This window comes from Myotis daubentonii, chromosome 3, assembly GCF_963259705.1.
Source record: "Myotis daubentonii chromosome 3, mMyoDau2.1, whole genome shotgun sequence".
Classification (NCBI taxonomy): Eukaryota; Metazoa; Chordata; class Mammalia; order Chiroptera; family Vespertilionidae; genus Myotis; species Myotis daubentonii.
This window is the reverse complement of record NC_081842.1, coordinates 174520019-174546568: the sequence shown is the minus strand read 5'-3', so window position 1 is coordinate 174546568 and position 26550 is coordinate 174520019. Positions and strand designations below refer to the sequence as shown.

The following is a 26550-nucleotide window of genomic DNA, read 5'->3' as shown; positions in this document are numbered from 1 at the left end:
GTGTCACATACCATTCCAGGCGATTTACTTACATCACCTGATAATGATTGGATCTGTCTGGACTGGAGCTGAAGCATGGATAGTTTATAAAGTGTATTGGGTGATTCTACTGTGTCTCCATGATCGAAAACTACTGACATACAAAACCCCAATGATTCGCACAGCAATTCTCTAAGATAGGTTTTATATCAATTTATGGTAAAGAAATGGATGCCCACAGATATTAACTAATTCACCCAGGTCACATCTGTAATTAGCAGGAGAAAGTCCGTTTTTTCCTACTTCACCAAGCAGAGGAGACAATCACTCTCGCCAAATCAAGGGGGATGCTGAACTCAAGACCCCTACTCACTAAACCAGTCTTTTTCCCTGACTCTATCGACCATGAATCCTTTCTGGCCACCTCAATCCTCCTTGATCTCTTCACCAAATCTCTGTTACATGAATAACTGGCATGTTTTGATGGTAATATACTCAGCCTTACCTTAGATTTGTACCCACATTTATCAAGGCCTCCCAGTACATTTATGTCCTGGTTGTCAAACCCGGCGAGGCAGGCAGGCGAATCATGGTAAAAGCCCTGGTTTTGGAGCCACACCCACGTGAGTTGGCCTCCTCCATGTGCTTATCTCTATGGCCTTGACAAGCCATTTGTGTTTTTTTTTTTGAATCTCAGTTTTGTAAGCATAAAACTGACCCCGGCACTTTAGCAAGGATTAGAAACATTATATTCAGTAAAACCTTACTTATTAGTATACCCACCCTAACCAATGGAAGTAAAGTGACATGGAGAGTAGTAAGAATAATTAGACCTTTAGAGTTATTTTTTTAACACGATACCCTAATATTTGGAGAGAGAATGAAAGAACGAGGAGTCAAAATCTAGTTAAGGCTGCACTTTTATCCCTCAGAACAGGTTTCCAGAAAATTATTTACTGGAAAATTATGATAATCTAGCCGAACTACAGGAAATCGTTATGCTCTGTATTTTTCTCACCTTGCCTCAAGTTTTTGTCCTATGACCTGGGCCCTACCCCAAGCTTTGCCCTCCATTACTGGAGGAGTTGAGGATTTCATTTTAGGGTGGTTTGGTTGGGGTGGGGTGGGGAGTAGGGCAAATCTGAGAGGCTCCACCCATTTCTCTAGAGGCCGGGAGGTGTGCGCACCCCATTCCCCTCCCACTGAAATCTGCCGGGAGGTGGGCGGACGGCGGAGGGAGGGCCCGGTCCCCTGTCCCTTTAAGGAGAAGGGCCGAGCGCGGCCGGAGAGCCGGCGTTGCCCCTACCCCGCCCGCGCCCTCACCCAGAACAGCTGCAGCCTCGGCCCCGGCCGCCCCTCGGTTCGCAGAGTCCGCTCGGGCTCCAGGCAGCCAGTCGCCAACATGGTGAAGATCGTGTCAGTGAAGACCCAGGCGTACCCGGACCAGAAGCCGGGCACGAGCGGGCTGCGGAAGCGGGTGAAGGTGTTCCAGAGCAACGCCAACTACGCGGAGAATTTCATCCAGAGTATCATCTCCACGGTGGAGCCGGCGCAGCGGCAGGAGGCCACCCTGGTGGTGGGCGGGGACGGCAGGTTCTACATGAAGGAGGCCATCCAGCTCATCGTCCGCATCGCCGCCGCCAACGGGGTAAGGGACGCGCCGGCCCCCGACAGCCAGCGCCCGGGCGCGGGGCCGTGCGCTACGTGCGGCTGGTGTCGCCCGCGCGCCCGCCCGCTGGGTGCCGGCCACTTCCGTGCGCGGCCGCCCCCGTCTCCACCCCCAGCTCCTCTGCGCTCGCTCCCGCCGGCCTGGCGGCCCGGGGAGGTCGCCGCGTGCGGAGAAGTGGCCGCTTAGCCGCGGGGCTGCTCTCCCGACTCCCGGGGGGACAGGGAGGCGCGGGCGGGGGAGCAGGGCTTGACCTTGGGGAGCCCGCCTCCGCCTCCTGCCCCTCCCATCGCTCCTCCTCCCCTCCCGGGGCCTCTGACATTTACGGGACCGTTTCCTGCGCCTAAAGATACAGTTACAGAGCGGAGTGCGGTGCCTGAGCCGGGAAAGGTTAGAGGCCGCCGCCTGGCTCAGAACCCCCTCACTTCCAGCCCCGGTTGCCTTCTATTCTGGTCGGGGACTGGCGCTCCCCGCGGGCTCCGAGCCCGATGCTGGCGGCCGCGGGGCCCACAGGCCTGCACCGCGGAGTGAATGGTTGGCTCATTCTCCACCTGGCAGTTTGCGTTGGGACAGAGCCTTGCGCGGCCTGGTTGCTGGGACCCAGGGTTTGCAAAGGCTAGTCTTTGCCCAGTGGCGCCTCTGGGTCTGTTCCAGGGAAGGGGCTGGAGCTGAATTTAAACTGGAACAGAAACTGCATACCCAACGGCGCTCTTGTGCAAGCAGTTCAGGAAATTAATGCAACACCGTGTCCCTTCTCCGCGCCCCCCCCGACCCCCCGAACGTTAACTGGTTTAACTGGGCAGGTTCACTCGGACAGGTGAAACTTTGAGAGACTTTGCAGTAAACCCGATATACGGGAAAAACGCATTTACAACATAGGTAAATCAGGGCTGATCGTTCACTCGCTTGTATAAAACGTCTTCTAACGAGTTTTTTTAAAGACCAAATTTCCTTTCTATATTTAAAATAAGATTTGACCGTTACCAACTCTTGTGAAACTCATTCTAATATTTTAATTCATTTCAGTAGTACTTTATTTATCTCATTAACATAGAGTGCCATTTTGCCAAGCACCTTGAGAAGCCCTTTACCTGCAGTAGCTCATTTAACCTACTGCAGCCCTGTGTGGTCGATGCCACTATGGGCATCTTCAAGTTGCCAAGGAGAAAATGGGGGCTTAGGCAGGTTAAATCATTTGCAGGCTCTGTAATGGCAGCACTGAGACTGCAGCACGGAATTTGCACAGCTTCCGAGAACAAAAGGACCCTTACATCTGAAGATCTGTTTTCTAGTAGTCTCCTAACCTAAACTGGACCTAACCTACATCTGCCTCCCTGGGCCAGACCTTGTCTGGATTTTTCTTCATGCTCACGTTTTCAGACAACCTCAAATTCTCTTGAAAGAACAAACTACTACATCCTAGGATAACCCTTCATTTAGTTAAGACTAAAAAATTATGTTCTTAAAACCTTTTCACCTTTTAGCGATTGCCCTATTGCTTTCCCCCATTATGCCAATCTTTGTAAGACATGTATGTGTTCACCATCATTGATTTCTCACCTCCCATGCACTCCCCACCCCACTACAACCTGGCTTCTGCTTTCTCTATCACTCCACTAAAATTTCTCTCACCAAGGTTACTACTGACATTCTGGTTGCTAAGTCCATTTGAACATTTTTTAGGCCAAATCCGCCAGTGTGAGGATCTCAAACACTGCAGGGAGCTCACGAGGAACCTGTCAGTTAAACGGCGCTGACTCCTGGGATAATGCCAGAACAAGCCCAGTCAGTCCTCACCCACTTGGGACTTGGAGTCAAGAAGGTTTGTGTTGGAGGCCAGATGGGTTACAGACAGCAAACCAACAGCTGCTACAAGGTGCAGTGAGAGCTATGGAGGTGAGCAAGGCAGGCTATGCGAGCAGAAAAGAGGTGCATCTGATTCAGGCACAGAGGCAGGGAAGTGACAACTACACCCAGACTTGGAGGTGAAGAGGAGAAAAGAATATTCGAGGTGGAACCAAATGTGAGAGAGGATAGCATGTTGAAGAGGTAGGTTGGAGGCTCCCCCACCTTCCTACTCTGTACTTTTGTTTCATACTCTACAAGAATTAACTGCACTAAAAACACACCTCATGTTGTATATTTTACAAAATACTTTCACACGCATTGCTTTATTTCCTCCCTAAAGCAGAGATTTCAGGTGTCACAGGTCACAGTCAGGAACACAGACTAGGAATGGCCCCCTCTGTTCCTAGGATGGAGAGATGTCACAGAACAGACACCCCAAATACTGGGTTCCCCCTGGGAGTGGCCGAGGACACTGCCAGTCTGGGAGAAGTTTTAAGTAAGTGAGCATTTGGAGAGGAGAAGTGTGCCGACCTTGCTACTGGGGTGAAGCCACTCGCTCGCTATTAGATTGAATTGAAACCAGTTAATGGAATCACATGAGGCACAAGAGGCAAAATCTACATCAAGACATGACTGGTTTTCTCCCTTTGATGACTCAAATAAACAATGAAAACTGAGCCAGTAGAATATAATGCTAGGACCAGCTGGCCTCCCTGGAGCCAACGGGGGCAAATCATCCAATGAATACTGGGAAGTCACATTTTACCCTGGGATGATGGAGTCTCAAATTAGAGTGGAAGGTCAGACTTTAGTACAGTCAAAGTCATCCTGAGAAAAATCTTAGAAAAGTACCACATTGGAAAACAAAATATGCCGTGCAATACTTGTGTCTTTAAATCCCAGAGGCAACTAGAAATTTTTGCCATGGACCACTCTTTGGCCATGCAGATAATCATGCCCATTCTCCTTTCCACCCACAAAACACATCACACTTTCACAGGGGAGGTGCCCTAAATCCCTTGCAATAAATATATGGAGTTACAAGTGGAGCATTCACCAGCCATAATGTTCGCAATCCGCAAAGAAAACCCTTTAGCAGAGCCCCGACCTCTGCATCTGCCTGCAGACTGGCTCATCTTTGCCTGAGCTCCTTTCTGTATTTGGCAAGAAGCAGCCACCTAACACTCCTCTCATGAATTCTCCCAACCATTTGCCTAGAGCAGTGATGGAGAACCTTTTGAGCTTGGCTTGTCAGCATTTTGAAAAACCCTAACTTAACTCTGGTGCCGTGTCACATATAGAAATTTTTTGATATTTGCAACCATAGTAAAACAAAGACTTATATTTTTGATATTTATTTTATATATTTAAATGCCATTTAACAAAGAAAAATCAACCAAAAAAATGAGTGACACGCGTGTCATAGGTTCGCCATCACTGGCCTAGAGCTACAGGTTTTGTTGGCTAGTGGTCTGCCTCCTAAGGTGGCAGTGGTAACGCTTTTGCCATGGTCTAAAAAAGTATACCGATGCCACACACTTTAGATTCTGTTTTGGTACAGAATACCAAGTTTTATTATTAGTGTGAGGATCACTGGTTGCTATAATTGTTGGCTGCTATAACTGTTTCAAAACAAGTTACTTAACCAAAACAAAAGCTCATAGTAACAGAGGTCTTTCTAGGAGACTTTCCAGGACCAATATGGTAGCTTCGTTGTGTAAGGGGACCCATGTTTCTTTCCTCTTGTAGCTCAGCCTTGCATAGTAAGTTGCTTTTATCTGTAAGATCCAAGATGGCTGTGTACCCCCATTAGGGTGGGTCTGGCCAATAGGGAGGGGCGACAGAGGATGAAAGGCACTCTTCTTTCAGAGACTACATAATTTCACTTGTGTCCTGTTGGTCAAAACTTAGTCTAAGGCCTCTTCTAGCAGCAAGGGATGCTGGGAAATATCAGTGTTATTGTGGGTGCTATGTGTCAGGCTAAACATGGGGGTGTCAAGCTAAATGAAGGGGAACATCGATGTTGAGGGACATCCGCCAGCCCTCACTGTCTTAAGTTTGGTGATATCACTTTCAAGTGATATAGTTTACAGAGATGACAGAAACTTAATTTTCTATACAGAAGTAGATTTTTTGGAAGAGACCTTGACTATTATTTATTCTAACCTCCATCTTAGAAAGCAACCAAGGCACAAATATTCCCATTGTGGAGGACTTTTAAAGTAAACTACTTTATTGAGATGTAATTCACATACCACACAATTCACGCATTTAAAGTGAACAATACAATATTTTTAGTATGTTTACAGATTTGTGCAACCATGATCATGATCTAATTTTAGAATATTTCTGTGACCCTAAAAGAAGCCCCATGTATTAGCAGTGAATCCCTCTTGCTCCCCTATGCTTTCGGACCTAACTAAGCAACCACCACCAGTCTACCCTAGGTCTCTAGAAATTCACGCGGGTGTATCTTATGGGTCAGTTTTGGTTGCCATGCAGAAGAAGTTCATTTAGCAAGTGCAGCCCCTGGGAGCATGAGAAGCAGAGGCAGAGGGTTTGTGTCCAGAACAGAATTAGTGTCCCAGGCTCTGTCTGCACTGCCTTGTGCATGGAGACACAGAGTTGAATCTGATCCCATTCTCAAGGGATCTGAATGGGAGAAGATTGACATACACATAGAAAGGCAATCACCACTATCTAGTATAAGAACTAATACTTAAAGGAAAAGAGATGGCTGTGGGAACTCAGGGCAGGAGCCCTTGCCCCAGCCTGAGGTGGGTGTCTGTGTCGAGGGGGTAGTGTGGCCAACGAAGGCTTTCTGCATGAGATGAGTCTGTTTTTCTCAGCAGACTCCCTGTCCAAAGCAGACAGGCTGTCAAAAAAGGAGGAGAAATTTCTCCAGGAGAATAGCTTCTTTATTTTCATGAGTGTAAGCAATCAGATTTCCTTTTTTACAAACATATTTGAACTTATATATCCACATTAGTATTGTACCCTGCCAAATCACCATTCTGGGAACCGTACGCTTATCCCAGCGATGCGTCTAGTGCTCCTAGCATTTTGAAACTCCTCTCGGGGAATTATTGCGCAGCCAGTCGGTTTATGGGTCACCTAGGAAAACCAGTCACATTATTTTAGAGTCATGCCTCATTTTTCACCTAAAACGATGGAACAAGATTTGATCACCCACTTTATTCATTAGACACGGCTCCAACCAATTTTTGTCTCTTTCCAAAGTTCAAATCTATTCTCCCAGGATGACATTTGTTATGACTGAAGACTTTCAAAGAAAGTGCCACAGACTGTAAAGACATTTGCCCGAAAAAGAGTTCCAGAAATGTTAGTGCAATGTCAGCATTGTTTGAACAACTACGTTGCTTCCCACGGTGATTGTGCTGAAGGAGGTAACATTAATTTAGATGAAAATACTCTGGCATATCTTTAAAATGAGTTACTGTGTTTTATGTTGTTCAAGCACACTGCCCCATCGAGAGGGTCTTAGAAGACAGTTCATGCTGAGAGATGTTTTGGCCTCCACTTTCCTTCTGCGGTCTACCGTGGTGGCCTGGGGACACAGTTCTCTTCCATGCTGGTAAACAGCTAAACATGCTTGGGTTAGGCATTTAGAAATTGTGCACAATGGGGAGGTTTCCTAAAACAAAATGGCCCTGACCCAGGACGAGAGTCCTGTCAACTCTAAGCTACAGAAACCTAGATGGTAAGCCTGTGCCCACCTGACTCTGAGAAATTGTTCCGTGGTGGCAGAGTCCAGAAGATGGCGCTGGGATGGCATAACTGGGTGGAGATAGGAAAGATCTTTGGTTTTAGTAGGAAAACTACCATGTTACACCACCTCCATAGGACTTTGAGAAATGCATTCTGTGGAGCAAATTGAAATCCACTTAAAAAAAGAAACAGAAGGGAAATACATAGGAAATTCAGGTGGAATTGGGAGTAAGCTTTGTGCCTGTCACGAAAGACAAACTGTCTCTCTGAGCAGGCTGCCTGGGTGGCGCCAAGCCCTCTGCAATCAAATCCATGAGAAGAACACCACACCATTTAGCCAGTTCCCCGCATGTAGATTTGGTATAAAAAGACTAATAATAATATCTGCCTTGAAAGATTCATGTGAGGATGGAGTAAAACTTTTTTTTTTTTAATATATTTTATTGAGTTTTTACAGAGAGGAAGGGAGAGAGATAGAGAGTTAGAAACATCGATGAGAGAGAAACATCGATCAGCTGCCTCCTGCACATCTCCCACTGGGGATATGCCCGCAACCCAGGTACATGCCCTTGACCGGAATCGAACCTGGGACCTTTCAGTCCGCAGGCCGACGCTCTACTCACTGAGCCAAACCGGTTTCGGCAAGGATGGAGTAAAATTTGTGAAGCACTTAGCACAGGGCCTGACACGGTGTTTAGTAAACAGCAGATTCTGATGCGTCTAGCAATTATTATGATTATTCCAAATGCTGAGGCCATCGGAGGGCAGAGGGAGGGCCTTCTGTGTCTGCCACAATCCCACCACCTAGATGTCCTGTCCTGTCTTGGTCCACACTGTATCCCTTGAAATTGTCCTGTGAGGCAGAGGTCCACAGTTGCTGTAAGTCTCAGTTACAGGCCCGTTGATGTCAGACCTTCACCTCGTTGGAGTCATGAGCTAGCAGTGGGTAGTTGAAGATGGATAGCTTATGAGGATGGGCCCAGGCTGATGTCATGTTCCAGACTGGAAGCCACAAGAAATGTCTGCAGGCATTGATGCAAACCTCCTGGGCTGCATGGGTTTATTCCGTCCACAGCATTATTGAGCACCTTTGTGCACTCTTTATGCTCCAGGCACTGTGTGAGATGGTTGGGGGTAAAAGATGAGTAAGACAGTCTTAGGATGCTCATGCTAGTAGAGGAGCATCCATAGGTGGTTACAAAGATATGGTGTGAATGCTAGTGTATTAGTTTCCTCTGGCTGCTGACAAATGACTGCAAACTGAGTGACTTAAAACTACAGAAATGTATTTTCTCACAGTCATGGAGACCAGAAGTCTGAAATCAAGGCGCTGGCCTCTGGGGCGGGGCGGGGGGGGGGGGGTCCTTCCTTGCCTCTTTCAGCTTGTGGTGCCTCCAGGTGTTCTTGGCTTTGTGGCTGCCTAATTCCAGTCTCTACCTCCACCTTCACGTGGCCTTCTCTGTGCGTCTTCTCCTCTTCTGTCTCCTTTAAGGACATTTGTTATTGGATTTAGGGCCAACTTGGATATTTCAGGATGGTCTCCTCACAAGATCCTTAACTTAATTCCATCTGCAAAGACCCTTTTATCAAATAAGATCACATGATCAAGTTCTGAGTGGATTATATCTTTGGTAGGTGGGTCGGGGGTGGCTACCATTCAACCCACTGCAACTAAATGAGAGGAGCTATTCAGGGAATCATGGGAACACAGAGGAGAGGCACCCAGCTCCACTTTGAAGGGGAAAAGAAGAACAAAGATGTCTTCTCTTCTCAGATGAGGTGATTTTTTTAGGCAAACGATAATGATAAGGAGGAATCAGAGAGAACTTGGTGAAGAGAGAAGTGAGGGTGGAGGCAAGGCCCAGCCACTAGTTTAATACATATTGCTAATACCTTTGTTGTCCTACTTAAAAGTATACTAATGGTAATAATTGGCAAGAAGATTTCAGAACTCCATGATCCACGATGCTTCTGTAGACTCTTGACATAGTGCCAAATGGAAGACATGCCACTTGGGGGCTCCCTGAACCTTACCAAATAACTTGAGTTCACAGTGAGGGGTTGGAATGGAAAGGTTCAAATCTCAGTTGTACAATTTACTGTGCAGTATCATGTATTTTTCTTAATTGATCTAAAACCCAGTTTTCTCACTTGTAAAATGGGATTAATTCTAATTAATATCTGCCCTACTAGAGTGTTTTATGAAAATTAAATAATGGGCATGCAAAGGTTTGGGGAATTCTAAGGTGCAACCCAAAGGTGAGTTGTTATGTTTATTTTGAAATTGCTCCAGAAAACTCACCCCACTGGACTGATGTCAGCCTCCTGCCAAAACAAATCTCAACATGCAGTTTTTATCTGGCATCTCTCAAAGTCCAAATCTGAAGATGGCTAAAGAATAACCCAAAAGTAAAGCCATCACACCATTTTGAGGTTAGCGGGACATCAAAATAATGTCTTTTACATTAGAATTTCATTGCAGTATAACTTTGGTGTCAGACAGACTTGAGTTTGATTCCTGGATATGCTGTTGTTTATTAGCTAATTCATCTTAGGCAAACTGCCTGAACAATTTTTGTTTTTTTTCTTTACTCACTGGTAAAATTAAAATACTATGTCATAGAGGTGTGTTTAGGAAATAATAAGACAAGGCATAGGAAGTTACCTAGCCTCATGCCTCACACATAGTTGTAATAAGCGGGCTGCTCCACTGGGCAGTGGGGATTTTGATAGGAAATACAGACCCTTTAAACCAGTGGTTCTCAACCTTCTGTTCCTTTAAATACAGTTCCTCATGTTGTGACGCAATCATAAAATTATTTTCGTTGCTACTTCATAACTGTAATGTTGCTACTGTTATGAATCATAATGTAAATATCTGATATGCAGGATGGTCTTAGGCGACCCCTGTGAAAGGGTCGTTGGACCGCCAAAGGGGTCGCAACCCACAGGTTGGGAACTGCTGCTTTAAACTTTTCTTTGCTGATAGCCCCCCAGCCACCTTGCACCTTCTCAGTTCCACTTTTCTTCTTCTCAGCTGTGTCATGACCTGTCAAGATGCTCCACACCTATTAGCCTGTAAGATTCCACACAGAAGTGTCTTTTGTTTAGGGAGTGTTTCATGCACGGGGCCTGGGGTGGAGGTCGGGGACCTGTTCTGCATAACCTTAGGTTTTCAATAGTATGTTATCTGCCTGATACTTAGTTATATCATCTCAAAAGGACACTGTGACCAGCCCCCAAATAAGCAGAATTGTCCCTGAGTAGCTTAAGTGCTAGTCAGAGTGTCTGGTGTTTGCATCCCAGGTCTGCCCACAAGGGTCTTAGGGTAGCGGTTTTAGTAAATAGTTGCTTGAATCTACCTGCTCCAGCAACTTCTCCCGAACAATATTTGAAGGGGTGCTTTCCATTCATCAGCCATAACTGAGCATTTTCTCATTTCTCTCTACTGTGCTGTGCATTTGGGGCATACACTGTGCGTGCAGTCTCCCACTCTCTGTGGAGCTTGTCACCCAGTAGGCGCTACAATAGTGTGACAGGTGCCTCCTGAGGTGTCATTGAGAGCCCTTGGAGAGACACATGGAGAGGTGGTCAGAGGAAGTCTCCAGGGGAGATGCACTTGAGCCAAGCCCTGAAGGATAACAAAGAGGAAGCCAGGAAAAAGTGGAGACATTCTAGCAGAGGGAACAGCACAGGCAAAACAAAGAGGCCATTGTGGGAAGTAAGGGCTTACTTACTTAGACTTTAAAACAGTACTGTCTGAGCTCCTGCATTGCAGGGAGGGAGGAAGTGGCTACAGCATGATGAGTTATTACCACACGGGTCCTTAACCCCTGAGCTCGCTTTACACAGGCCAGCCTAAGACGCAGCCTTAGTATGGGTCAAAATCCCCACTGTCCATCTTATGTCCTCCAAAGGGGAAGGGAGAATCTTGGAGACTTAGCTTAGCAAATGTAAAAAGTTATTTATAAGGAGGACTGGGTCATAGTACTTGTCTGGTAATACATTAATGTTCTAGCAGTGTGCTGAGACTATCTTTTTAAAAAAATATTTATTTGGAGTAACATCGGTTAATAACATTGTATGAATTTCAGGTGTAGAGCTTGGTAACGTGACATCTGTATACTCTATTGTGTGCTCACCACCTGAAGTCTACTCTCCTTCTGTCACCATACATTTGACCATCTCTACCCTCTTTGTCCTCCCCAGTCCCTTCCCCTCTGGTAACCACCTTCTGTTGTCTGTATCTGTGAGTTTTTTGAGGGCCAACTACTGTCTGCCACAAAACACCAGGGAGCATGAGTCTCATTGTATTCCAGATGAAGGGGCCCCCTAGCATGGTGCAATGTGGCTGGAGCCAGTTCGAGCGCCCCCTGGTGAGGCTGTGGGAATGCTTGCTTGTTTTTTCCATTTTCTACCACAAGAGGGAAACATATGACCATGAATGATTTAAAAATAAAGGAATTTTTAGGATAAACCTGATTTTACTAGGGGATTTTAAGATGTACATAGTTCTTGGTAATATTCAGAAGAAGGAAAATATTCTGTTAGCTCCAAATGAATATTCCTAAAGGATTTAAATGAAAATTGTATTGAGGATGTTCCAAAAAGAAAACAAGATATATATGAATGTGAATGTTATATGAACCATATAAATTGCTGTTTCTATAGGTCAAAATTGTTGAATATTGGTGATATATATATATATATATATATATATATATATATATATATATATATATAGCTAATATGCAAGTGTTCCCTCAGGAGTTTGACCAGGAGACCAGGAGTTCGATCACTGCGATGATGTGTGCTGACCACCAGGGAGTGGCACAGAATGAAGGAAGGGTCCAGCCGGCAGTCAGCAGCCAGGGAAGGAAAGCCCCAGCTGGCAGCCAGAAGGCCCTGATTGGCCCTGATCGCCGGCCAGGCCTAGGGACCCTACCTGTGCACAAATTTCGTGCACCAGGCCTCTAGTTTCTAATAAAATAGGAGTCCTCCTCACATGTGCATTATGTGTGAAAGGGATTATTAAGCCCTAATAGAATGATATATATGAATTATGCCTTAGTTTTTTTAATTTAAATTCTTTATTGTTTAAAGTATTACATAAGTCTCCTTTTTCCCCCATTGACCTCTCCCCAGCTGCTCCCATCCCCCAGCACATGCCCTCACCTTCCTACTGTCTGTGTTCATTGGTTATGCTTATATGCATGCATACAAGTTCTTTGGTTGATCTCTGACCTTCCTCCTCCACCCACTTTCCCTCTTAGGTTGGATGGTCTGTTCGATGCTTATTTTTGTTCATCAGTTTATGTTGTTAATTATATTCCACAAATGAGTGAGATCATGTGGTATTTATCTTTCTCTGACTGGCTTATTTCACTTAGCATAATGCTCTCCAGTTCCATCCATGCTGTTGCAAATGGTTAGAGTTCCTTCTTTTATACAGCAGTGTAGTATTCCATTGTGTAGATGTACCACAGTTTTTTTAATCCATTCATCTGCTGATGGGCACTTAGGCTGTTTCCAAATCTTAGCTATTGTAAATTGTGCTGTATGAACATAGGGGTGCATATATCCTGTCTGATTGGTGTTTCTGATTTCTTGGGATATATTCCTAGAAGTGGGATTACTGGGTCAAGTGGGAGTTCCATTTTTAATTTTTTGAGGAAATATACCTCAACTTTTTGCAAAATGTACCTCTTACCCAGCCTATGTGGCTAAGTGGTTGAGCATCGACCTATGAAACAGTAGATCACAGTTTTATTCCTGGTCAGGGCACATGCCCAGACTTGATCCTCAGTGTGGGTTATGCAGGAGACAGCTGATCAATGGTTCTCTCTCATCATTGATGTTTCTATCTCTATCTTCTCTCCCTCTCCCTTCCTCTCGAATACACACACACACACACACACACACACACACACACACACACACATATATGCACAGACACATATATATATATTGCATATCTTAAAGAGAGTTAAAGAGAAAATAGTACCTACTCCTTAGGTTTGTTGTTTACCAACAAATTAGCAAGATTGTTTTTAGATTTAACCACACAAATCCAGACTGACATTTGTAGAGAAGGGGAATACCTTCCATAGTTTCTCTCTCCTCTGAGCACTCATAGGTCCCTTGCAAGCTCACAGGTTAGCACTTTTACTCCATTTTTAAATGATTTGTTGGCTTACCTATCTCTCTTTTAAGACAAAAGTTTTTTGAGAACTTGAGCCTGTCATCCTCCTGAGGTGCCTGGTGCCTGGTGCCTGGTGAGATGACTGCAGGAAGTTCATGTATGCAGTATCTGTCGAGTACATGGATGGGTACACAGATGGACAGCAGACTGATGGATGCTAAAGGATGTACATGCTCTGAGGCAGCTGTTTTGTTTTTAATTTCAAAATATGCTCCAGGAGTCTTTTTGAACCTGAGTTTCTGTAAAGCTCTAAGCCATCTGGCCCTTGTAATTCTTCTGGCCTTGTACCTTCTTTACGGTTGACTGTAATTTCTCCTTTTCTTTAAAGAACATTTCCTAACTCTGTTAAAATGCATATACCCACTCATAGGTATGAAGTACAGCTACATTTCTCAGGTTGATTCAGGACAGTAATAAAAGCTAACACTTATGTAGGGCTTATAAGGCCCTAGAACCAGCCAGTGCGAAGCTCCTGACCTTTATTAACTCATCGTATCTCTGCATAACACACCAATGCAATAGGTACTATTTTTTTAAACTGTCTTTAAGAGATGTGTTGTTTTTAAAAAAGGAAGTGTAATTCATATATATCATTCTATTAGCTTTAGGTGTGCAATACAATGATTCAATATTTGTATGTGCTGTGAAATGGTCTGCACAATGAGTCTACCAGTAAGTAGGTACTATTTTCAATCCCATTTTATTTATTTATTTTTTTTATATTTTATTGTTTTTTTTACAGAGAGGAGTAGAGAGTTAGAAACATCAATGAGAGAGAAACATCGATCAGCTACCTGCTGCACACTCCCTACTGGGTATGTGCTGGCAACCGAGGTACATGCCCTTGACCGGAATCGAACCTGGGACCCTTGAGTCCACTGAGCCAAACTGATTAGGGCTGGCTTCAATCCCATTTTAAAGATGAGAAAATGGGGGCACCCAGAGGTTAAGTGCCTTGCCCAAGGTCACCCACCTAGTAAGAGGTACTCTTGCCTGTCTCCTTGCTGTTGATGGGGGTTGCTCAGAAAAGAAGGGGAGGGGTCTCTTCTCGTCCTCTTCTTCCCCAGGTGGGACAGCAGTAGGTAGAGCCTGACTCAGAGCTGGCAGATAGGAGCCAGCCCTACAGAGCCCCGCTCAACACAGTGACAGTGACAGAAATGCAGCGACCCACCAAGAGGACTGTATCATCAGCCCAGAGGGGTGTCTCTTGAAAGCCAAGGGTGGGGTGTGCAGTTGGGCCTCACCAGAGCCTGAGATGGGAGGAACCCAGGCTGCTACTCTGCTTCATTTTCCTCTCTCTGCTGATGCACTTGGTAATATAAGTTGGTGGTTTTGTGTGTGTGTGTGTGTGTGTGTGTGTGTGTGTGTGTGTGTGAGAGAGAGAGAGAGAGAGAGAAAGAGAGAGAGAGAGAGAGAGAGAGAGAGAGAGAGAGAGAGGAGAGAGAGAATATATCTTGGTTATAAATTCATTTCTTCAAACTCCTATGAATATTTTGAGCTTATAAATACAATATGTTTATTTCTTAAGTTCTTTGTCTAACAAGCAAAATTTTAAAAGTATTCAAGTCGTTTTATGTAATCTAGCAATTATAACAGCAGATACTTGTGCAGGGCATCCTATACCAGTGTGGTTTTAGGACTTTCTGTATCTTACCTCATTTAGTCATGACTGCAACAAGTGAGGTTAAGGGGAACTGTTATTCTCCATTCTTATAGATGAAGCAATAGAAGCACAGAGAGGTTTAGTAACTTGTCTGAGTTCACACAGCTAGTGACTGGCAGAGCTGGGCTTCCAAACCTGTCACTCTGGCCTTAGAGTCCATTCCCTGAAATATTACAGCAAACCATCTACATTTGCTGATTTAAACTTGTAAATAGGGTACATTCAAAGTTTTCTTGAGTGTTCCAATAATGTTTCTAATTTTGATAAAATTCTCTTACCCCCTTAAACTTAAAATCATAAGTAAAAATAAGTTACTCAACTACACATTATAAATTAGATTTACAAGACTAATCTGTTAAACTAATATCTCAGATGTGCTAATGTACTTAAAGTACCAAATATACTTAGATTTTCTTCTAAACTTGTTACAAACATAATAATATTATAAGTTTGATTTCTTTTTTCTGTATACTATGAATTTGCTTTACTTCTTCTGGTCTATACTTAATTCTAAATCTTTCTATATTTAAAAATACCCACTTCAAACCATTCTCTCACCCAAGCAATTAGTAGTTACCTTCCCATTGAATTGGGGGTGACATTGTCAGCTGGCTGGAAACACCTTAGTCCAGAACAGCAGTGCCAATTGGGAGTCCTAAGGGGCTGTGTTCAACCACATTCCCTGATTCTCATGTCTCAAGAATCTGAAAACCCTACCCTCTTGAGAAGATTCACCAAACCTATTTTCTGCTTGAATCTTTTCTGAATTCTTTTCCAGTTCTTCCCATACATCAAGCCCAAAAATCTTAGAGATGACTAAATGATCCAGATCCTCCACATGTACCCTCATGTACTGTCCAGCCATCAGTCACAGTTCTATGGAGAGTCTCATGACACGACTGAATCTGACTAGTACCCTGGTTCTAGATTGCTAGGAGAGAAACTGTGGCTGAGCCAGCTTTGGTTAGGTGCCCACCCCTGGAGATCATGGTCTGACATCAGAGTCCTGTAGTAGCAACATGGCCCCAGGAACCTAGTCCTGTGGGCTGGGGTGGGGGGCCAGTTTTCAGAGAAGAGAGGGAATGAGTGGAAGACAGTATGTGGAGAAGGGGTCAGAGGAAAGAGAGATGTTTGGGTAGTGTCTTTATGTTAGAGCAAAAGAAAACCCAACTAGGCTCAACTGGCCCAAGGACTCAGAGTTAAAGTCAGATGTAGGAGGCAGCAGAGGAGCAGCTCTGGGCAGGATCACACTGACCAGCCGAGGAAGGGATCCTTCAGAGCCACCACAGCTGAGGAAGGAGCCCTTTTTGCAATCCTTGGTTAGTCTGTTTCCAGTCTCTGCTACTCTAAGCTATTCAGTGCACCTCCAGAGCCACTCAACTTTCCAAAAAAATGTATGAGTTTACATTCCTCCTGCTTAAAAATTTCCATAGCTTCCGGTGCCTACAAAATAAACTTCAGTGTGGTTCATGAGACTCTATAATCCTTACCCCAATTGTTTCTCCAGTCTCACCTCTTTTTTTAAAAAAAATATATTTATTGATTTTTTTACAGAGAGGAAGGGAGAGGGATAGAGAGTTAGAAACATCAATGAGAGAGAAACATCGATCAGCTGCCTCCTGCACACCTCTTACTGGGGATGTGCCCACAACCAAGGTACAAGCCTTTGACCGGAATCGAACCTGGGACCTTTCAGTCTGCAGGCCGATGCTCTATCCACTGAGCCAAACCAGTTATGGCCAATCTCACCTCTTGAGAGCCATAGCCCTGTACATGCACCTTTGGGGCCCTGCCGACGCCACCATGCTGTGGTGGCTCCTTTCTGGTATGATCTTCTAAGAACAAAGGTCCGTCACCTTTTTTACTATTCCCTCCCCTGCTCAGAATGTGAAAAACATTTCTTCATATTTTACATCGTTTTGTAGTTCACAGAGGCTTCCATAGACATTCAGTGAGGTCATTTTCACAAAAACCTTGTGAGGCAGGCATTGTTATCCCACGTTAGGGGTGAAGAAACTGAGAGTCGGTAGGGTGAGGGGACACATTTACTGAAAATTTGCTGTGTGCCAGACACAGTACTGAGTGTTTTCACGAATGTTTCCTGATTCAATTTTCAGAACAGCCTTGAGAGCTATCCCCATTTTCCAGGCTCAGTTCAGTTGAGTAACATGCCCAAGATTGTACCTCTCATACATTTTAGAGTCAAAGGGTTGAGTCCTGCATGTGTCTGGCTCCTAAACCTATGGTCTTCCCATTATCCTGCAGTGCCTACCCTGAGGCTGGCCTTTAGCACATGCTTGCTTATTGGAGAAATGAATGACTGTTTCCCAGCTTGTGTGTCCTGTCACTGGGCTCAACCACCCCAAGCAGTCAGGGGCAGGCACCTGCAGCCAGTCACAAGCTCAGGGCCTCTGATCTGATGATTCCTACAGCTTTTAGCCCAATTAGTAGCTTTCTTTCCAGTGCTTGTGCCCAGCTACAGGGTTAGCAGTTCTATCCTCGATGCCTACTCCTGGGGCATTTGCTAAAGAAAGACTCTTGGTATGAAGAGGTGAATCTACTTAGGCCCTGGGCTCAACCTTCGCACCAGCCCGGTGGCATGGTAGTTAGCTACCCAATAAATATTTATCGACGGAAAGAAACAAAGAAAGATAGAATGAATAAAGGCTTGGCAAGCCCACTGTGTCTGCCGTGTTCTACTTGGAAGGCATCCTTGCTGATCAGAATGGGGGCTGGAGTCTGGGAGGCCGGGAGCGAAGGGGTTCATAACTCTGCCATTGTGAAATTGATTGGACCCAAGACCAGTATGAAAGTTCCTTGTCTGAAGGGAGTCATCCTTAAGTCCCCCATATGGTTTAAATGTAATTTGTGTCATTGTGAAGGAGTACTGGCAATGCAGGCGGATTCATTAGGCCAAATTGGGTTTGCTATGCTCGACAGTAACATTCCCGAAGATGGAGTTCAACCTTTGCTGGAGAACTCCAGCAAATGAGCTTCTTAATAGCTGCCCCACTTAGTCCGAACGCCTGCGGGAGCTTAATGTTTTTAATGCCTCTCCTTTTTTTACCACACTTCACAGTCCATCTAACATTGCTGCTTCTGGTAATATTTTTATATGGGGTTGAGTACTTTAGTGGCCATAAAATTATGATTCAGGCCCATTCTTAGAATAGAAGCTTTTTTAGGGCAAGGCTTATGTCTTTTTGGTCTGGGCTTGCATATTGACAAACACCAGGACAGACATAAGTAGTTGCTGAAAACGTTGCTCTCTGTTTTGGGTACAGAACTCTTTCCTTGGAGCCTTAGATTGGGGTGCACTTAAATGGCTGGGTGTTCATCCACGTGTGTGAGAGTCACGAGAGATGGGAATCTTCCCCAGTCCATGCCTGGCTGTACAGCCGGCTCATATGCAGGAAAGTGAAAATGTACCTGTGCCCACACAGATATTCCATCCAAGAGGGGGACCCTGGGTTTACCTAGTGACCTCTTTCCATAGACATATATGACCTCTCAATGCTCACACGCTGTGTTAAATAATTATTTCAAGATGAAGATGACCAATTGGGGTGGTACATTTAAAAATCTCGAAATGAAGAAGCAAACCAATAATGAACTCCAAGGTGGCATATCAAGTGTTTGGAAAGTTAAGAAATGGAATAGCGCCATTATTATTAAGTTTGCAGTAAGTGCTTTAGAAACATTATTTTAACCTTTGAAAATCAGAATATTTACATTTGGAAGACTTTCTGTATCAGTCAGTTTTCAGATCGTTAGAAACTGGCACGAGGCCCAAGAGTAGGCTTAATTCTAGAAACAACAGTTACAATGTGAAAAAATATTTTAGGAAACAAGTTTTGGTGCACGTGAACACACACCAAGAAGCTGAGGTATCCTGGTATAGATGTGGATAAGGTCTTCAAGGAAACAAAGCAAGCATTCCCTATCCTTTGAAACAAGATCTGTTGGAGCTCATGCTGCAAATGAACCCACTCTTAAGTGTATATTTTTTGTGTTGAATATCTATTTTGAATTTGTATACTTACGCCTTGATTCTTCAGAATTTCTCATTTTATGGAATCAATTAACCACAAGCTATAAATGAAATAAATAAATGTGTGGAGGAAAAACCCAACAAAACGTGATTCTTTGAGCTCTAACTTCAGCAAGAGCGTCATGGGGATGGTGGCAGACCACCAGCAGAGAGCGTGCTGGAGTGTGTGGAAGGTGGGGCACCCTTGTGACCCAGTATCCCTGGACCTACCCTGGGATTTCAAGACCTCATTCAGAAAACTACCAATTATGTGGTTGGTTGTTCTGTTTTTCCCAATGAAAAGATTATTGGGTTGATATTTCATGAATCTGCATCTATTATTAAATATGTCAAGATGCATATGCTGGCTTAATCTGCAAGCCTATCTAAAAACCAGAGGAAACTGGGCACCGAACTTAAAAAATAGGAATTTAAAAAAAGGCATTGTCGTAAGTTGAAAAACAGCGGATGTGTAAACTGTTAATAGAGCAAGCTTACTTTGTAAATTAACGCCTAAAGAATTTTAGTTTTAAAAACTATAATGAGCAAAAATAAGCTACAAAAAGTCATTGTCTTTTGGCCAACTGGTCTTCAGCTGGATAGCTGTGTCTTGTGAATTGTTTAAATGTTATATCTCCAGGTCTCCCCTGCACATGGACCAGCCCCATGTGTCATTGGAAGGAAAACAGGCTCCCTTGCCGGTAGCTGCTTTCTGCTCAGGGTGCTGTTGGTTTTGCTGGGCCTGCTCAGAGCAGACCCGGACATGGGCATTCATGCCTCAGAGAGAGCAGCCTGCTGCTCTCAGCAGTAGCTCTCTTTCGGACCCTACTGAAAATCTGGAAAATACTCAGATTTTGTTTGTCAACAGATTATTCACTTTTTTTCTTGAAAACTTTGACTCCTCAGTGCATGTCAAATTCTCCAGACATGTGGTGTAACTAGTCCTGGTTTACTTTTTAAGCATCCTTAACAAGTCCACCAAAACCTTGACAGGGGAGCTTAATTCACAACTTCTGCTGAACCAGATAAAGAACGCATATGCATGCATTTAAGTAGGTTATTAATACAGTCTCAGGGATCAGATGGGGTGGGATGTCAAATTTATTGAGGCAGTATGTTTCGAAACATTTTAGGTTCTTCAAATGCAGAGGACTTAAACTGTTTCACTAAAAATGTTTTCTTAAAAGTCAAGACTATTTGAAACTGAGAAAATTAAAACACAAAATTTAATCTTACGTTTATAGTATTTTTCTAAATAATAACTTGGTCAAACCTCGTACACTCAAAACACATACTTTCCCCCCTTCTCCCCTGCTTACATTTTCAAGGGTTTGGTGCATCTTCATTCCCACTTTTCAAGGAACCGACCAAGCTGTCAGCCATTCACGGCACATTTGTAGGTGTCTGTTCTTCTAGAACTGAATACTATTTTGTTAAATCCTTTGTGGTCAGTGAATAAATGTGTTCTGTTAAATGATTCTCCCCCCTTTTAACTGGAATTGCATGTGGGAAGTAAAAAAATCACTTGGGTATCAAAGTGACAGTGATGTAAGGAGTCCAGAGGTCACTGATTCCTCACTTCCATTTTAAGATTGACCTTTAACTTGCTGGATGGCGTGGGACAGCTTTAGCTTCAGACGGCCTTCTCGGTGATGACTGCCCAGAGACGCTCTGGTTTAAGGGGTGTCAGGAGCAGCGGCAGCCACACCAGGGCGTCTTATTCACAACCTACTTCCCGGGTCTGCACTGGCTGTCTTTGCCTGGGCTGGGAGAGGGGAGCCTGGCAGCCATCTGGTGTTTGTAACTGAAGTCTGCTGCACACAGCACCCTGCGCAGCTATCTCCGCCCTAACGGGATATGAGGCAAAAATAAGTGAAGGGTATTTGGCTTGGTTGTGTGGGCAGAAGTGTCCTCACCAAAACAACTTTGAAGATTGCTTTGTGTGTGGATGCGGGTGGGTGGAGGCCCTGAACTCGTTCACAAGGGGCGACCACAACAAGGACTGGAGCCCGCCTCCTCCCTGAAGCCGTTGCCCAGGCAGGACGGCCGTTTTAGTTGCTCAGAGGGCACTGCTGCGGCTTCAGTTTGTACAGGACTGCTTGGGGAGCTCCTCCCTGCTCTCTGGGTACCCTCGCTGAGCCAAGTGGTGGAAGTGAAAGATGAGTGATTTTGATGACTGGATTTTTGGCAAATACAGGAACATGGAAGAAGGTCCTCTCCCTTTGTTGACTTCTGCTACAGCTCCCTACCATGACCAGAAACCAGGAACTAGTGGATTACGGAAGAAAACCTATTGTTTCGAGGACAAGCCAGGCTACCTGGAAAATTTTATCCAGAGTATATTCTTTTCTGTAGACCTAAAAGATCGCCAGGGAGCCTCACTGGTGGTTGGTGGAGATGGGCGGTATTTTAATAAATCGGCAGTAGAAACAATAGTGCAGATGGCGGCCGCCAATGGGGTTGGTATACCGTGTGTTGTTGCGTGTCTGGCTGTCCACATAACCTCTGAATTGTGCAGAAATATACAAAAGTACAAGGACTTGTTTGGGGTACGCACCTCAGTTCTACTAACATCCAGTTACGTTTCGCTGTGACTTCAGAGATAGACTACCGTGAAAATACTGCTGAAATTACATGCCACGTTGCGATACAGGGACGTACGTTCAACTTTGTGTGCGCTGTGCCCTGTACCTATCGCTTGGACAAGTACCTGTTGCTTATTAGACATTTAAAGCGCACCCCCAGCCACAAGCTCTCCTATGTACATTCTAACTGCTTTTGAGGGCGCTCTGTCCTTTCTCAGAAGGCTCTAAAGTGCAGTGGAGAGAGGAGGATTTTGTTTTCTTTCAATGGCTTCCTTGTTGAAGTTCAGTCACTTGTCAAACAGGAAAACAACAGCCAGGGCATGCTGTTATTGATGAATCCTGGGAGTCATGCGAATTATGAGGAGGGGATTGGAAAATGTTAGGTGTGAGCCTTCCCAGAGGACCTGTTACAGGGGAAGCTGCTTATAATGACCTTGGACACAAAGAAGCCCTATGTGCGGTGAACTTGTGCAGCAGGTAGAGATAACTCCTGTGAGACTATACTATAAGGAGGCTCTGCTAACGCTCTGCATTGGGAGAAACCTTGTTGGCCGAATTAACCAAATCAGAAGGAATCTTGTGCCAGAAAGCACTGATCTTGATAATCTAACAGTTTGCAGGGTCCCACTGATTTATAGGAAGGTGGGCAGCAGCACATCCCTGTCTTTGCTCTGCAAATCCCTCTGTGAGACCAAAAATATATATTTTTAGCGTTTTAGATTATACTTAGCCATAATTTGGAGAACAAAGTCTTTTAGTACTTGTAAATTTAAAAAAGCTTTTCTACTTCCTCTCTAGAAGCGATTCTGTTACTGGGATCATAATTTAGCATTGCCATCAAATGTGTTGGGCATTCATTTTCTGCCTATTTTAATCATATGCCAAGCAGGTGTGATTGCAAAAGCCAAATTAAACAACAACAAAAACACTATTGAATTAAAATTTTAAATGTTTGTAAATCCTATTGCTTATAATGCAAAGTTTCCTTTCTACCTAGTTTCAGAATCTGAATGCCTTTCATGTAAAAATTGCTGATAAAGCACTCACATATGAAATTATTATGACACATACCCATTTTTAAGATAAAATGTGACATGCTATAAATTTCACCTTTGAGGGGAGCTGCAAAGGGAATGGAATTAAGATGCTTTTAATCTTTTGAGAGAGAATGAATGGAACATTATTTCCCCGCATATATCTGGGCTGTTGAGTGCATCTGGTACACTGTCCCCTTTGCTGTGATGTATTTGGCTTCATTTCATTTTTGTGTGGAGCTGAAGGATGTGGAAGAGGTGGTAGGAATGTGTAATTCAGGCAGACTCTATAGACTCTCTCAGTTTTACAATCTGAAGGTTTGCTCAATTATACATTTAAGTGCTAATCATTGACTAAATATGGTAACTGCCTATGGTGTGGCAGCCAGCGCAAGCAATATTTTCATGCCTTTGCAAGGGCATTCTTTATTCAAAATAGCGTTGCCTTTAGAGCAGTTCTGTTACCCAAATGGATTACTTAACACAGTTAGTGGACCAATACAGCACTTTAATCTGGTAAAGCCTCTAAAATCCTATATAGTTTGATTTCTTCTTTGTCTAACATATCCTAAATTCTGACTATTTTAGCATCCCTTTGATTGTGGGAGGAAATCTAAAGGAAAGATAATCTTCTACCACAGAGTTCAGGAGAAGTCAGTGTTCCTTCCTCGCCTTTGTCAGTACGCACTCCATTCATGAGCCAGTTCTTGGGAGGACTTTCCACCCTAGTGAGCTAAATGGAGATCATTCTTTTTTTTTCCTTCTTCTCTTTAGTACACTTTTATCTGGTGCATTTAAGGATTATGGAATATAATTTGCCTTTGTTAGTTTCCCTTTGTCTTTGTTTGCATAAAGCTGTATGCAGTTATAGGGAATTGTAATGTACAAAATAAAATATTGGTGGTGCCGCATTTCTAATCCTGATATCTCATATGGTCCCCAGAGCTTTGAACTTAGAGGTACATTTAGAGATGAGACTTGAACCCGTGCATATGACTAGCAGGGCGAAGAAAATGGATCTAGTCTTTTGTGAAACATAAGAAGACACGAGGCCCTATTTTCAATTAAAAGGAAAATGTAAGTTTTCTCCCTTTCATGTCTGACTATAAAATATTGGGGAACAGTGAGGTATCCAGTTGGTGGTGTGACATGAGAGAGGCAGACGGGAGTAGCAGGAGAGGAGAAGGGCAGGAACGCTGGTGGAAGAGGGACTCTCCGTGCCAGGCTGAGGGGTTCCCTCTGAGTTGGTAGACACTGGGACATCAGAGCAAGATGCAGCCTTTCTTCTTCTTTATTTTTTTATGGCCAATCATACATAACAAAATTTTGCATTTTAACCATTTTTAAGTGCATGCTTCAGTGGTATTGGTTACATTCAGTGTTCTGTCACCATCATCATTATCCCTTTCCAGCACTCTTTTATCATTCCATCCAAAACTCTATACCCACTAAACAATCACCCCCCCCCCCCCCGCCATGCTCCCTTCCCCCTAGCCCCTGGTGACCTCTGTTCTACTTTCTGCCTATGAATTTGACCACTTTAGGTACCTCATATAAGTGGAATCAGACAATATCTGTTCTTGTGTGTCTGGTTTATTTTATGTTTTCAAGGTTCATCCCTGTTGTAGCATGTATCAGAGTTTCATTCCTTTGTAACGCTGAGTATTATTCCATTGTATGTATATACTGCATATTGTTTATCCATTAATCTGTTGATGGACGTTTCGGTGTTCCCACCTTTGGCTGTTGCGTGTAATGCTGTTAAGAACATGTGTGTGTAAGTTATTTGTTTGAGTCTCTGCTTTCTTTTGTGTGGATATCTCAAAGTGTAATTTCTAGATCAAATGGTACAGGGAAGCTTTTTGAGTTGAGGAGGGACACAGGCCCATAGAAAGGTGAACTAGGTGGGCCCGAGGAGGCAGGCTCAATTCGGCCAGGGTAGAGCAGCAGAGGTACAGTGGGAGAGAAGCCAGGGAGATTAGAGTCAGGAGCTGTTACAGTTCTTCAGACTTCCTTCATGGAAGGACGGTAACAGAGTGATATCTTCCCAACATCACGTTTACAGTTAATATTCCTGAGGGTGATGCATGGGAAAGAGTCTGCTTTGGAAGGGGATGTTTTGGCCAGCTGTGCCTCTTCTTGGACCCAGGAGAAAGAAGCTACTAAGGGCTTCCCTGCTTCTCTCTCTCAACTTTCCTTTTTACTATTACCCCCTGGTTTAATCTTTCTCAGTCTTGGGCCATGACTGACTGTAGACATCACCAAAAGGGATGGTAGAATTAAGCGGTGTTTTGGGTGGCATAGATTCATATTCATTTATCAGTCTCCCCTTCCACACCAAATACATACAAAATCTAAGTAAAAGTCAGTATGCTTCAGGTGCAAATACAATTTCCAGATAACTCCACCAGCCACTCTGGCTGATTAAGTTGCCATTTCTAAGCCTTGCCTATTGAAATCATGGAACTCCTCAACCATAGTCTTTTATTCTCATCAGAACCACACCCGGAAACTGCTGGGCATGTGAGATGTTTCCATTCCCACTGTATTGAGTCAGGAAGTTTCAATGCTTTTGCCAGCTATTGGCCACTGGATGCCATGTGACCTTGTCATGTCATCTATCCCAATGTCTGCCATAGCACCTTTCCATAATTGCTTGTTGTTCTTCTGTTAGGTGGATGTAAGAATGAGCAAACGGGCAGGATTGTGACAACTTTGACCTCAGCTGCTTCATCTACACAATGGGAGGAGCCCTTGTGAGAATGAAGGGGAAATGCCGTGGGCTGTAGAAAGCTCTCAGAAGCTCAGGATAATCATAATATTGATTTCACACCATCTTCAGGTTTCTCTAGTTTATAAAGAAGCCTATTTACAGCCCCTACCCTGGTCGTTGGCACTTCCTGAGGGAGGCAGGATATAACAAAAATATTACTCCCTCTGTCCCATAATAATAGTAGCAAGTGACTATTTAAACGGGAATTATTGGCGAATGCAGCTGTAAGTTATGTTGTAGCGCAAAATTGCAAAGCCTTCAATCAAAATCAGTGTTTCATGACATCTGTCATTTGTTTTGACACATCTTTCAATTTTTAGGTTAATCTAAATATTACGAATTATAACTATTTTTCTAATTTAATCTGCTGATCAAAATCAGTTGTTTTATTTCAGTTGAATATCAACCCATTGCAAAAGTAAGATGAAAAAAAGAGAGTTTTTAAGTAAAGATCGAGTTGCGATTGTCCAGTTTTGATGCATCAAAAGAAAAAGGAAAAGTTGCAGAAAGGTGCAATTACATTAGCTGCAAAACAATTTTAAGTGCAACAGAATGACTATATCAAGAATTTGGAAACGTGTTTCCGAAAATAATTGTCAAGGAGAATCTTATACTAATGTTGATTCTTTGAAAAAACAAAACTGTGGACGTAAATGCAAAGATTATGGAGAAAAACTTGAAAAACTTAGACATAGTCCTCTTAGCAGAAGAGGCACCATATTAGCCTTTGATAATATTTCTCCCAAAATACTGAATAATACGTTTCTGTCACTTCAACAAATTATCCTGGAAGCAATAAAGAACTATGGCTCCAATAATTTTAAGCTCATGCACATAGGGAAAGCAAAGGTTGGCAGCCAAGGGATCCTACCTACAAGTTTAAAATGCAGTAACGAAATTACTGAAAAATCCAGAAACTATCTGAACACTCAAAATAAAAATTAGGAGTAATATTTTTAATTTATTGTTTAATTTAATCTAGTTTTTTTGATAATAAATGTTGCGTTCTATATTTATTTTCTTTTGCTACTATTATTATGG

The 26550-nt window shown here is 43.7% G+C and overlaps 1 protein-coding gene across 2 annotated transcripts in view; it reads left to right on the top strand.

Annotated features, from left to right (window-relative positions):
- Positions 1-1200: 1200 nt before the first annotated feature.
- The window catches only part of PGM1 (phosphoglucomutase 1), a 57372-nt gene continuing 32022 nt past the window's right edge, over positions 1201-26550 (top strand). The window contains exon 1 of one of the 2 annotated variants that reach the window (XM_059689302.1): positions 1201-1627. In XM_059689302.1, coding sequence (XP_059545285.1) covers positions 1382-1627 — 246 coding nt within the window. In that variant the 5' untranslated portion in view covers positions 1201-1381. The remainder of the gene's footprint in view (positions 1628-26550) is intronic. The other variant, XR_009451962.1, reaches the window with a different exon arrangement.